The 14,190-nt window shown below is 49.8% G+C and overlaps 1 protein-coding gene across 1 annotated transcript in view; it reads left to right on the top strand.

Moving 5' to 3' along the window:
- Window positions 1–1,987: 1,987 nt before the first annotated feature.
- Window positions 1,988–14,190, top strand: part of LOC142666235 (zinc finger and BTB domain-containing protein 46-like) — a 49,691-nt gene continuing 37,488 nt past the window's right edge. Inside the window, exons 1-3 of the mRNA XM_075846223.1 lie at window positions 1,988–2,192; window positions 9,918–10,023; window positions 12,107–13,047. Of these exons, the coding sequence (XP_075702338.1) occupies window positions 12,141–13,047 (907 nt within the window). The 5' untranslated portion in view covers window positions 1,988–2,192; window positions 9,918–10,023; window positions 12,107–12,140. The remainder of the gene's footprint in view (window positions 2,193–9,917; window positions 10,024–12,106; window positions 13,048–14,190) is intronic.

The following is a 14,190-nucleotide window of genomic DNA, read 5'->3' as shown; positions in this document are numbered from 1 at the left end:
CGGATAGTGACGCTATATACTGCGGGTGCACTGACGGATAGTGATGCTATATACTGCGGGTGCACTGACGGATAGTGACGCTATATAGTGCGGGAGCACTGACGGATAGTGATGCTATATACTGCGGGTGCACTGACGGATAGTGACGCTATATAGTGCGGGAGCACTGATGGATAGTGACGCTATATACTGCGGGTGCACTGACGGATAGTGGTGCTATATACTGCGGGTGCACTGACGGATAGTGACGCTATATATTGCGGGTGCACTGACGGATAGTGACACTATATACTGCGGGTGCACTGACGGATAGTGACGCTATATAGTGCGGGTGCACTGATGGATAGTGACGCTATATAGTGCGGGAGCACTGACGGATAGTGACGCTATATAGTGCGGGTGCACTGACGGATAGTGATGCTATATACTGCGGGTGCACTGACGGATAGTGATGCTATATACTGCGGGTGCACTGACGGATAATGACACTATTTAGGTAGGTGGTTGTCCGAGATACAAACATTGTAATGTCACGCGGCTCAGTGACTATGGAGGACTGACAGGCGGAGGCGGTGAGGGGTAGAAGAATTGTTACGCTAATTATATTACAATCTTTTTATCACCCTATTTCTAAGGCCGGATTCACACGAATGTAGCCGCCGTTTTCCACGTCCGAGGTGGACCCATGCGGGACGCGTTGTCGCAGATCCCCAGCAGACTGGAGTCTATGGAGGGATGTGTAACACGCAGTAGAATACGACTTGTCCTATTTTTCCACAGACTCATCAGACGCTCCATGGAAACATCGGTCGTGTGAACGGCCCCATTAAAATACATAAGTCCGTGTGACGGTCGTTGTTTTAACGGCCGTCACACGGACCAGGTTCATATTCTTGTGAATGAGCCCTTACGCCGCATGTTCCCTATAGATCCTTGTACAGCTTTAGGATTGGTTCAGAAGAACCGGGGGAAGTGTCAGCGTTGCAACCGGAATACGGACTGTCAAAACGTAAGTACAACCGCCGGCCACTTGGGGGGAATGTCCCAATTTTGGACGACCCCTCTAAGGCTCGGACTAGATGATGGATGTTGCGTTTTATACACGAGCAGGCCACTGTGAAATTGCAAACAATCATAATCAGGCCCTGTTCACACTGAGTTTTTTTAATGTTGTTTTTGCCGCAGAAACGGACAAAATTGCCTCCCATTGATTTCAAGGGGAGGTGGAGGCGTTGTTTTCCCACCAGTGGAAAAAAAACACTCGGGGGAAAAAGAAGCGACATGTCCTGTCTGGAGACGTTTTCCGCCTCAAAAACCCCATTGAAATCAATGGGAGATTAAACAGAACGCTGTGAGCGGCAGCGGCGGTTTCTGACGCGTTCTATGGCAAAATACGCTCACGGTATTTTCCTTTGCCTGTTGAAGACAGAGGTAAAAAAAAACGCGGCAAAATATATATATATAATTCACAAACGCGGCAAAGCCACTTCCAAAAAACCAGAGCTGATTTTTGCAGGTAGAATTTTCTGTCTGCAAAAAAACCCGTGTGAACAGCGCCTTATTGTGCCGTCCGATCGTGTCATGCGACAGTCAAACGATGCCCACCGAAATCACATTGGTTTTCGCAGGCTTTCACGTGCACGGTGTGGTACAGTTGGCCAGGGACGGTCATAAGCACAGGTGGTAGGGGGACATGGTAGGGGCAGTTCTGAGCAGCTATAACGGGGGGGCACAATGGCCACGACTGGTAGGCGACACTGACCCTGAATGGCATTTCCTAAGTCACGTGTTCACGATTCTCCCACGTGGTCTTGATTCCCAACTCCCACCCCTCGCAGACAGCTCCGCCTTCCAAGCGACTGACACATGGGCGGGACTAATAGAATTATCCAGCCGCTTTGGCCAATAGGGCTCGGCTACCTGGGCGTGTCTGACTAACCCCCACCCTCTTCTCTAAGCCACCCCCCCAGCTATCTACTTCCCTACCCTTAGTGGGCGGAGCATAGTAATCTGCTGCTGTCAGTACGGAGCGTCTGTGAGCGCGGCCTCCTGCTCTGTCTGACTCGGTAGACACCACGCCCCCTGCCGGCTGCGAGAGGAAGCCCCGCCTCGGACTCCGCCCCCAGCGCCGTCTGACAGTGTCGGGAACGCGCAGTAGAGACAGACACCGACTGACCGGAGACTGGACACAGGTACGGGGCGCACTACACCGGGGTACGGGTGGGATACCGAGCCTACGCGAGCCGCTGGGAGAAATGTACTGGTTTCCGGGGGAGGGTGGCAGTGCCAGGGTGGACGCTGCGCCCGGCCGCCCGGGGTCTCTTCTGTATGTTCTCAGTATATATCTGTGTGGCGGCCGCGGGTTATAATGTGTCACATGTACGGGGGGGAGCGAGGGTCAGTGCTCCTATAATAACACATTATGCTATATATATATAATATAGAATTAATATTAACCCTTGCTGCTGTACTTTATATTTTCCACATCTGGCTGTGAGGTCCCCATTGGCTGTGCACACACCTGTATACTCCGTATATACCTGTCCTAGGGGTGACCCCTGTTGGCCTTAGTAATGGTCGCTGAATTATTGAGGCGCCCCCCTCCCCCAGGCTGTGTACATTGGTCCCCACCCCTGTGTTCTCCGTGATAAGTCCAGGAGCAGGTGTATTATCCCGGCCACTGCTGTATACCAAGCGTCTTCTCATGGAGCAGGTGATAGGTCCTGAAGGTAGATGTAGCAGAGCTGAGTTGTTCATATGTCATTTGTGTGTTAGAAAAAAAGACACACTCAGCTCTGCTACAACTATAGAGTGTGTGTGTGTATATATATATATTCCATACAGGACCCCCAGTCTAGGTGTACACATGGTAATGACGTGTTAGTGTCAGGGCACTGTGGGTGGGGGTTTTTGCCTGGGGGCGCGGGGTGTGATATTTGGGTGTGGGTATAACCTAGTTACCTTTACAAGTCCCCTACGTCTGTCTGTTATGCGGCTGCTGGGTGGGTGTCCTGTGGGGGTGAGCGCTGGTTATGCGATGAATGGACGGTTGTGTGGACTATTTGGTGGGGGGGTTTGTTAGGGAAATATTTGCTTTGAATATTTTGCCGGCACCTCCTGAGAAGTTCTATTATATATTACACATCAGACTATTTGTTACATCCGCCATTACTCCCGATCACACGTCCCATTGAAGAGCGCTACCCTCCACCTCTGCCCGTGGCTGATAACAGAGAGCGACAGATTGCATTCAAGATGGCTGATAACAGCGGATAGTAGATTGTATTCACATCCGGTACGATCCTGCCGTTTCCCCAGCCTCCGATAGCTGATAACGGGGAGAAATCGCTTCCATCCTGGTACTAGTGTCCCTTTAAGTTGCTCCTGGTACTAGTGTCCCTTTAAGTTGCTCCTGGTACTTTCCACACACAACGTGCAGCAGTTGTTACTTTGTTGACAACGACAAATAGGAACTGGACCGAATGGAAAGTTTGTTGCCGATCGCGACGGTCTATGGAGCTGGTGGTCACGTTGGCACCGCAGGTTATTAGGGGATTCCACTGTGAGCGATTTCCCTACTGTAGATATATCTGTTGAGCAAATCCCTTTATAAACTGTGGACGTTCGGGTTCACAGCGCACTTGTGGGGGTACAGATTCCCCCTAGTTGCCCCCTCTTCAGATTACCGGCCCGCCGTCTTCTAGTGGCCAAATGATGGTCCTGAATGAGGTCGGTTTTGCAAAAAGTCCTGGGAACGATCAATACATAGTCCTTATGTGTGCGCCAAGTGCATGGCATCTGGGTATTATATCAGTGGGCATTAGAAGTTTATAGTAGCGTCAGCTGGTATTGGTAGGTGTAGCGGGTACATCCGGTGGTGCTGATCCAGGATTGGTTGTGCCACCTGTGGCCCCCCCCCCAATCAGGACAGAACTTTGTGAGCGTCTATTTTTGGGGTGTTGGGGAAGGTGTTGCCTTCCTTGGGCAGGGCACTGAATGCTGCGCTTTGTACAGAGGTGGTTGCGTGCCAGGGACAGAACCTCCTCCCTTTTTCCCCACCCCCTCCCTTACTGCCCCCTCTTTACTTTCACCTTTTCCCTTGTTTCCTCTTTTGTCTCTTCCTCCCTTCCCTCCTCCTTCCTGTAACCTCCAAAAGGGGAATCTGCGGAGCTCCGCTGCAACTGCACGCTGTCCCCCGGGGGTATCTAAGCTACAGCCGACTTACACCCAGGAATCGGGGGATACCGCAGTAATAACACACCTGTCTGGCGGCTGCAGGTGGGGGCTCCGCATATGGGAATTAATTAAAAGGGCAATGTGACTGGGGCTGCCAGTGATTTAGGAAAGACTTGGTCACCGTACTGACCGTGTCCCTAATGCCTCCCCGGGTATTACCGTCCGCCAGTGGTCGCAGTGCCGGTACAAGCTAACGGGACCTCCTCAGTTTTGTTATCGATATCTTGGTCAGTAAAAGATCTGAAACCCCCCAAAAACCCCTAATCCCAGAATAAAGGGGCTGTGATGCTCAATAATGGGGTGCAGGTCAGACTTCCATTGATTTGGATGCGCCATGAATCTACACACACAATGGCGCATCCAAAAATCACGCAGCCACGCATCATACGCGGCTGACACACGGAGCTGTTAAGTACCTTTTGCGCGCGCAAAACGCACACGCCCGTGTAAATCCGGCCTTAGGCCCAGTTCACACAGTTTTGTGGTTTTTTTCTTTATGCCGATTTTGACACAGAAACCGCATCAGAATCCGCCGCAAAAAAACATCCGAAACCGCCTCCCGTTGATTTCAGTGGAAGGTGTTTTTTTTTTTTTTTTCGCGGTGACTTTTAGCCGCTCACGGTAAAATAAAAAAAAAGCGGCACGCTCTTTCTTGCCACGTTTCCGCCTCTAACCTGCCATTGAAATCAATGGGAGGCAGAAAGAGTGTTTTTTGCCCGCGGCGCTCAATGGCTACAGCCGAAAGCACTGCGATAAATGCCGCAAAAACTGCGGCAAATAAATGGAGGCAGATCAAAATCTGACTCAAAATTCCTTCAGGAATTTTGAGGCAAATTTTTCTGCCTGCAACAAAAACCTCAGTAATAATCAGGGAGAAGCGTGCGGGAACGAGAGTGACGGCGCCCGGGAGAGACTCCACCGTAAGTTACACTGCAAGGTGTTCTGGGTAATTTCTATTGGAGCGTCCGTAGGTAATTGACTTTGTGTAATCTGCCGGGTGTATATCCTCTATAGCTGTGGCTCCCCCTGCTGTCACGGCATGCTGGGAGTTGTAGTGTATTTGCTTCTATTATTACTATCAGAGGGCGGGTTATGAGCGGGGTGCGACTTGCTATCTCCAGTGCTGCGTTTTGTATTTTCCCCAATCCTTGTCCCGGCTTGAATTCAGCATCTGCCCTGGCATAGTGCTTTCCTGGGTGTGGTGAGCGCCGGCTGCAGGTGCCCTGGCATAGTGCTTTCCTGGGTGTGGTGAGTGCTGGCTGTAGATGCCCTGGCATAGTGCTTTCCTGGGTGTGGTGAGCGCCGGCTGTAGATGCCCTGGCATAGTGCTTTCCTGCGTGTGGTGAGTGCCGGCTGTAGATGCCCTGGCATAGTGCTTTCCTGGGTGTGGTGAGCGCCGGCTGTAGATGCCCTGGCATAGTGCTTTCCTGGGTGTGGTGAGCACTGGCTGTAGATGCCCTGGCATAGTGCTTTCCTGGGTGTGGTGAGCGCTGGCTGTAGATGCCCTGGCATAGTGCTTTCCTGGGTGTGGTGAACGCTGGCTGTAGATGCCCCGGCATAGTGCTTTCCTGGGTGTGGTGAGCGCTGGCTGTAGATGCCCTGGCATAGTGCTTTCCTGGGTGTGGCGAGCGCTGTATGCAGATGCCCCGGCATAGTGCTTTCCTGGGTGTGGCGAGCGCTGTAGATGCCCCTGTAGATGGCCTGGCATAGTCCTTTCATGGGTGTGGTGAGCGCTGGCTGTAGATGCCCTGGCACCTACATTGATTAGGTAAAGGAGAAGCAGAGAAGTATCTACTGCCCATCTGCCCATTCCATTGGGTGCCACCTATGGATCTCCAGCTGTTGCTAACTCCCAGCATGCCCTGAGAACCAACCTGGTCACAATTACAGCTCCGACGGGTTGTGATCCAACTGAACGGGGTTTATCACTCTCTATAGCTCGCTGTTCAGGAGCCTGGGAAAGCCGAGTGACGACTTATGAATACTCTTTAATGCTAGAACATACCGGGTATTATATCGCAGTCTTATCTTCTGTGTTTCTCGTGACGACCTCCTGCTTTTCGCATATCTTTCCTTGTGTGGCAGCGACAGCCCCGCTCTTTATCTGTCAATGAGTTCGGGTAAAGAAGCATTTTTAGAATTCCACTGGATAACACCCGACGCACTTAGAGGGTAGAACGACAGATCATATTGACTGACGGACCCTTCACCAGCATTCTGGCCAAACTGACGGGGTGTGCGGGATTGTTTATACACTGGGGGGTCTTCCGTGGCATAGGATAACCGTCAGCCCAGGATCGTTATCAGCCCTGATTCCCCATTAACGGCCCATACACTGTTTTAGTGGCGCATGGAGATAAGCGGCTAACGTACATGGATGTGCCGCTTATCGCAATAGTAATAAAAATAATTGCCCATGAAAAATCTATCCTGAATCGGTTGACACCCTTGTTCATAGACTGCCAGTCAAGGCCCCATTAGATTTTTGGCGGATCCAATGTATTTAAAAAAAAAAAAAAATGAAGCAACTTGGCAAATAATATTCGTTCAAAAATCACCTACCGTTTTGTGTGTGCAGCTCCTGTGCAGGCCTATGTGTCTTTTTATGGTTCCAATCTACAAAAAAAAAAACCCCTGTGAGTAGTATGAGAAAACTGTGGGATCAGACTACACAGGGTTGGTTTGTAGTCTGTAACTATGGAAACCCATAGGCGAGCACAGGAGCTGTGCACACAAAACGGTAGTAGATTTTTAATCAAGACTATTTGTAAAGTTGCTTCGTATTTTTTTAGATGCATTTGAGCAATAAAATAAACGGTGGTAAAGGAAATCCGACGTGATTCTTCTCGCCATAGCCCTATAATAACTCACGTTGGGAATATTACGGAATTGTCATTGGATTTGTGGGACATATTATTAGACTATGTTGGGCTATATTCACGTGACGCAGATTTGTTGCAGAAATTTCTGCCGCTGAATCTCCGTTCCATGCACGTGTTTGGGTTGTTTCTGCGGCAGGTGCACGGATTTTTACAAACCCAATTCCGATCAATGGGACAGTCGCAGAAATTTCTGAAACCGATGTGAATATGCCCTTCTAGCCAGCCAATAGTTGACGAGACGAATTTCAAGAGGTCTTCTGTCGCCCAACCGGGGGACCCGCCTCCATGACTTCCATATTCTCCAATGGGGTATACGGATGGGTTGTCGTTGTCAGTCCGCCCCTTTAACTAGTGACGTGGCGCTTTATGCTGAGGGTCGTGGGGCACCTGGCAGGCCGAAGTGTTGGCGTACCCTAATAATACACCCTCACTTCTAACGGTGGGAAGACCCTTTTAATTGTTATTTCTATTATTATTTATTCCCATTTTTTTTTTTTTATTTCTTATCAAAATGTTTCTAATATTATTTTCCCAGTATTGGGCCCTGTTCACACAGCGTTTTTTGCAGGCAGAAAAATCTGCCTCAAAATTATTTCAGGAATTTGGAGGCAGATTTTAACCTGCCTGTTACTTTCTTTGCCGCATGATTTGTGGCGTTTTTTGGCCTCGGCCATTAAGCACCGCTTGCGTGAAAAAAAACCCACCTCCGCCTTCCATTGATCAACCATGTCAAAAACAGCGCCAAAAAACTCTGTGTGAATTAGCCCTTAGGCCCCACGCACACGACCGTAGAATTGGTCCGCAATTACGGACCAATTCACTTCTATTGACCATGGACACCTTCCCGTATATTTGCGGGATGGTGTCCGGGCCGGAGTAGCGTACCGCTTTCATACTCTGTATGGCAGCACAGGCCAAAAATGCAGGTGGCTGTCCGCGGCCGGCCGGCCCCGTAATGGCGGACTGTGAATACGGGCGCGGTCGTGTGCATGAGGCCTTAAACCTCATGCATGTGATTTGTAATGGTTTTTACTGTCCGCAAATACGGATGCAGATCTAGCCGTCCGCCATTGCAGAAGTGCCCATATAATTCTATGGGGAGTCCGTGCCGCAATTGCGGACGAGAATAGGAGATGTTCTATATTTTGCGGATCATTTCTACGACCCGGACGCACATCCGTAAATATACAGAAAGGCGTCCGTGGCCTATAGAAATGAATGGATCCGTAATTACGGATAAAAGTTACGGTCGTGTGCCGGGCGCCTTATGTCCATATTCTACTCTTCTGACCGTGCGTCCTCCTGGTCTCGCTCCGCTCTACGCCCGGTCATCCACTACCCCCCTCTATGTCCCTCGCTGCTCCTGGACGGAGCCTCTTATTAGGGTGGGGTGCGCGCTGCAATAGGCGATTTATTCTCGCTGTGAGCGGACGGACTATCGCCGGTGTAGAGATCCGGAGAGCCTCGTACTGCGGATGATGGATTAAGTGAATTGTGGTTTGTGAGTGGAGAGGAAAGTGGGCCACTTGCTCCACGTGGGGCGGATATCTGGGGCACTTTGTTCTCGGATCGTTTCTGTGTTCCTGTAATTTTCTTGCTCTGATTCCCTGTTATATTACACTATCTGCTTAAAGGGCCAGTACACACAAACGCCGCTTCCCTCCAGTAAAGCAGCATTGACTAATATACTGTATATATAAAGATAGTCTAAAATATTTAATGTGATACTTTGGAGAGAACATGTCACCAGGGCGCAGGAATGCCATAATAACCCAATTGGGCGGGTGCAATTGTGCTGACATAACAGCCCCTCAAAGTGGCAGTCAGGGGCTGGAAAATCACCTGTTGTATATTCCCACTGTGAACCTCGTCAGCCAATCAGCAGAGTTGGGCGGAGTCATATGACACGCTGAGAGTTCTCTGCTGCGAGAGGAAGCTGACGCAGACCAGGAGGAGGTCAGCCGCCATATTCCTTTTCCTGACAACCAGGTTCGGGGGAGATGACAGCGCTTCTGAATACATGCCCAAAAAAATTGCATAGTGTGAACTTGACTTAAAGGGGTATTCACATCTCAAGGCTCTAAGATAGTAATACCCTTCTAAGATCCCATTCAGAACTATGTAATATCCAGCCACTGGCGGAAAATTGTAACGGCGACCATATAGGTTCCCAGAAACGGATATAACAGAGTGACGGCTGAGTGGAATTTGCTTCTGGTTACCATATGAACAGTATTATTCCACAATGTCTTGTTTTTGTTTTATTTTGCTCTCTGTTATCAGCCATGTGGGCTAGGGACAGACTGCATTGTGAAACCTTCCTGCCCCCCCCCATGATCATTACAATGTGACCGATCTCCAGTGCTGAGGACCTCCATTTGCATCCATAGTAGGGGCCACTCCTCTATTAATGCTCCAGTGCTTCGTTTTTTGAGGTTACTGGCCCTTTAAAAGCATCATCAAGATGCGTTTGGTCGGCTTTCCTACCTAAACGATGAGACGCGTCTTATTCTGGTCACACCTGGTGTTAGACATTCACACAGACTTACAATACTGGCACGTAGCTGCTGCTGCTGCTGGGGAAAGGTCCCTAGATCTGGAATAGTTTCCGTCCCCTGTCAGCTGAATTATTAAGAAAATCCTCCAACAGGGAAGTTTACCAGAACGTGGGTAATAAATATGGAGCGATCGTCTGGCGGGTTGGATGAGATTTGGTCCATGTGTGATACCTGCGCTGTGATTGGACGTCTCGTCTGTCTACCGATGATGTCACATGTTAATATTTACTGTCATTTTCAGGGATTTCGAGACCTTCCTCCCCGGTGTCTGGGACATCATGCCAACAACCCGTCTGACACTCCGTCACCACCAAGATTAAGGAGCCCTAATATTATCTCTACGCTCGGTGAGTACTTGGTGTTTACGGTCTTTTGTGAAACTACAACTCCCAGCATGCTCTAACTGCTGCTGGGCATGCTGGGAGTTGGAGTTTCATAATGTCTGGGGAGCCGTAGGTATCAGACCCCTGGCTTATTGTATTTAAGGGGACACTAAAGCCTAATGCACATGACCGTGTGTGACGGCTGAGTCCCGTCAGTGATCCGTGGAGAGATGGGACATGTCCTTACTTTCCACGGATCCGAGTCGGACCCAATTCACCCGCTAAAGTGAATGTGTCCGTGAAAACGTATCGGGTGCCACTCGGATGCTGTGAAAAACGGCCCAATTGGCACTCGGTGGAGTCCATATCTTATAAGTGATGGGGCAGGAGTTTTTCCTCCATTTCCCGGTGGCTGATAACAAGGAGCAATAGATTGCATTCAACTGCACAACAAATGTACATATGACTATGGGTTCTAGATCTAGTGTCCCTTTATTATAACCGGCAGGTGCCTCTCCAATGCCAGTGTTCGGTGCAACGTCGTGTCGGCAGAGGCGCGCCATGGAACGGCACCATAGACCTCTAGTTACACCCCATCCCCTCATTCACTATCGCCTGTCTCCTCCCGGCCGACTCCTCTATTAATCTAATATCCCCCACACCATCAGTGCAGAACATTTCCACTGATCGGCCGTGGTGCCGTGCGTGTGGCTTGTGACGCCGGCCGGGTGACGTCTCCATCTCGCACCGCTCCATGTCAGAGGTTACTCATCCTGCGAGCAGCCCCTGGAGCGGCGACCGACTCATTGTGCGCACCACAAACGATTGTGACCTCACGTCTGGGTGTCGGTTGTCCGCATTAGGGTTTTAGAAACCTTTTAGGCCCCAGGCACGCGACCGTATTTTACATCCATCCGTAAATACGGATCAGTCGTCATTTTTAGTCATCCGTAAATCATCCGCATACACGGAACGGTGTCCGTAAATACGGTCCTTAGTGCATCCGTAACGCATCCGTACTTACGGATCCACAAACAACAGGGAGGAATCTAGGGTAACCCCCCGGCGTCGCATACCAACGCTTCCGTAATTACGGACGGCTAAGGATGCACGTCCGTAATCACGGAAGCGCCCGTAGACTTCTATAAAGAGTCCGTGCCGTAATTACGGACAAAAAAGGACGAGTTCTATCATTTCTACGGCACGGATGCCCATCCGTAAAAATACGGAAAGGTGTCCGTAGCCCATAGAAATGAATGAGTCCGTAATTACGGATTAAAAACACTGTCGTGTGCGTGCGGCCTAACTCCGGTGGTCACATAGGCAAGTAGACACTATCCCTATTACCTACTACGAATCCCATCATGCACCTCTAATAGCCAACGGAAGTGGTCACTGATTGGTCATCCTTGACATTGTAGTGCCCCTTTGCTCCGGTTTATTGAGCCTTTCATTGGTGGAGACCACCGGTATTATCTACATGTGCCACGTCCCAAGACCGACAGCCCCTTTACCGATTGACGGCCAATTTGACTCCATATTGGAGGGTCCTGTTCGTCAGATCTCTACTCCTCCTCCTCATCTTTTATCTTTCCTTGTATCTTCGTGGACTCGACGCTCCAGGATTGACACTAATCTCTGGGATTATTTAGTCCAGGATTTCACCGCCCAAAGCAAACCCCAATAGGGTGTGGGTAAGGGGGGGGGGATGGGGAGTGACCCCTTTGATGTTCTCTAATGTGGAATGTCCTCAGAAGTTGGATCGAGCCTCTTCAGATCTTTTTGAACTCCAAGGGGGGAGGATTTGTACTTGTACAACGGGAACCATCACCCCCCCCCCACCCCCGCAGTGCACCTATATTATGTAAATTGTCGTGTCTTTAACCTGTGATACTCCACTACTTGACAGAGCATGCTGAGACTTGTAGTCCACTTGCTGGAAAGACACTTGAGAAAATGTTTTATAGGGATTCTACTCACGTGTCCAATATGTTCCGGTCATAGCCGTTAAATATCCACCCATAGGATGTACTTGATGTGAGAACAGAATGCCAGAGCTGCAGTGAATACTGACACAAAATTAAAATTTTCTACTCTCCATTAACAGTTTTGTGGGGACAATAAACCGAAGGCGTCCACAAATGAATAATCGTAAAGAGGACATGGAGATCCCGTCCCACTACCGGCAGCTTCTACACGAGCTGAACGAGCAGCGGCAACATGGCATTCTCTGCGACGTCTGCGTCATCGTGGAGGGGAAGATCTTCAAGGCGCACAAGAACGTCCTGCTGGGCAGCAGCCGCTACTTCAAGACCCTCTACTGTCAGGTACAGAAGTCGTCCGAACAGACCACCGTCACCCAACTAGACATTGTCACCGCCCAGGGCTTCAAGGCCATCATAGACTTCATGTACTCCGCCCACTTAGCGCTGACCAGTAAGAACGTCATCGAGGTGATGTCGGCAGCCAGCTACCTCCAGATGACGGACATCGTCCAGGCCTGCCACAGCTTTATCAAGGCGGCTCTGGACATCAGCATAAAATCCGAGACTTCTGATGAACTCGTAGACTATGATATGGGCGCCCCGTCCAGCAGTGCAGAGGCCCTGCTGTCCGCCGTGGTGGCCGGGCGGAGTATCTCACCGTGGCTGGCCAGAAGGACGAGCCCGGCCAACTCGTCGGGAGACTCCGCCATCGCCAGCTGTCACGAAGGCGGCAGCAATTACGGCAAGGAGGACGCCGAACAGAAAGCGGACAGTCAGGACGAGGTGTCTTCTGTATGGCCGGGGGATGTGTGCTATGGACCCATGCGGATCAAGGAGGAGCAGGTCTCCCCGTCCCGTTATAGAGCCAATAAAGGGAACCCAGGAAACATCTACATAGAGCAAGGGGACGGCTGGCCGCACTCGGGGCGCAGGAAGAACCGCAAGAATAAAGAGACGGTCAGACACATCACACAACAAATGGTGGAGAACTGCAGAACGGGGTCCCCGGAGCCGTCCTTCATCTCCAGCACGCAGTGGCAGTACAGCAACCAGGACAATTCCGGTAAGTCCCGCTCTGTAGGAGTCTCCGTCCTTTACGTCAAGTCCCACTTGTTACATCAACGCTTCTGTGTCATTTGTTGCTTTAAATCCCTGCCCCGCCGTCCAATTAATAGTTCAGTTGTAATATCTGTTTCTGGGAAAGCTGGGTGACTACTTATAGGACTGCATTGGCGCTCCCGCAGAGGTGGTCACCCAACTTTTCTTGAGTCCGGAACAGAAAACCTGCCTGTTGATGCAGTAGTATAAGCCCTGCTCGCATATCGCAGCGTAAGGCCCTGTTCACACAGTTTTGTTTTTTTTTTCGGGTTTTTTTTTTCCGTTTTTTTTTTTTTTTACAGGCTGAAAAACATTTGCCATTGAGCGCTGCCGACAAAAAAAGGGCATGGCGCCTCCGCCTCCCATTGAAATCAATAGGAGGCTATTTCGGGCGTGTTTTGGCGCGGTTTCCACGAAAAAAAACCGCACCAAAATACTTTGTGTTAACTTGCCCTAAGTCTGTGTTCACACGTTGCGGTTGTGTGGCACAAGGTAAAAAAAAAAGAAATCACACGCGCTTTACCATGAATTGCAGCGGCTTTGTGATGCGGTTATTGGCCTTGCGGTTTTTATAAGTGAAATACGTTAAAAACATGTTTTTCCCGTAATACCTGCATCGCAACCTGCGCCATTTCGTGGTGATATCCGTATAATTTTGCATCATGGTTTCTGACCTGGCACCACACAACCGAAACGCGTGAACGCAGCCTTACTAGGCATTTCTCTTTTTTTTTTCTCTTTTCAGGTTTTCTCTTTTGAAGTTTTCAGATTTTATGTAAAAGTATTTCCGCCATCGTAATGGCGTAGAAAAGTAACACGTTATAGCGCACGTTATCATTTGTGACTGTTAACACTTTTTTGCTAATTTCAAAGTGGGCGGGATTTAGCAGGAGAGGCGGGGCCTCCGTAAACTGACAGATTTACCATAAATTATGCCGAAAATTGGCGACCGTAGATTTCAATTTCTGGTGCGAGGTCGGCCCAAGATACGCAAAATTTGTAAAGAGGCGTAACGCATCGTACTCCAGCGCACTTTGTTTCGAGACTGGCGCTTGAAATGTCTTAGTACATTTTTCACAATGTGTTTTAAATACCTCATCATTTTCCA

Source organism: Rhinoderma darwinii, chromosome 13 (genome assembly GCF_050947455.1).
Source record: "Rhinoderma darwinii isolate aRhiDar2 chromosome 13, aRhiDar2.hap1, whole genome shotgun sequence".
In the NCBI taxonomy this organism is placed as follows: domain Eukaryota; kingdom Metazoa; phylum Chordata; class Amphibia; order Anura; family Rhinodermatidae; genus Rhinoderma; species Rhinoderma darwinii.
The sequence above is the reverse complement of the archived record's forward strand: the minus strand, read 5'-3'. Positions and strand labels throughout refer to the sequence as shown.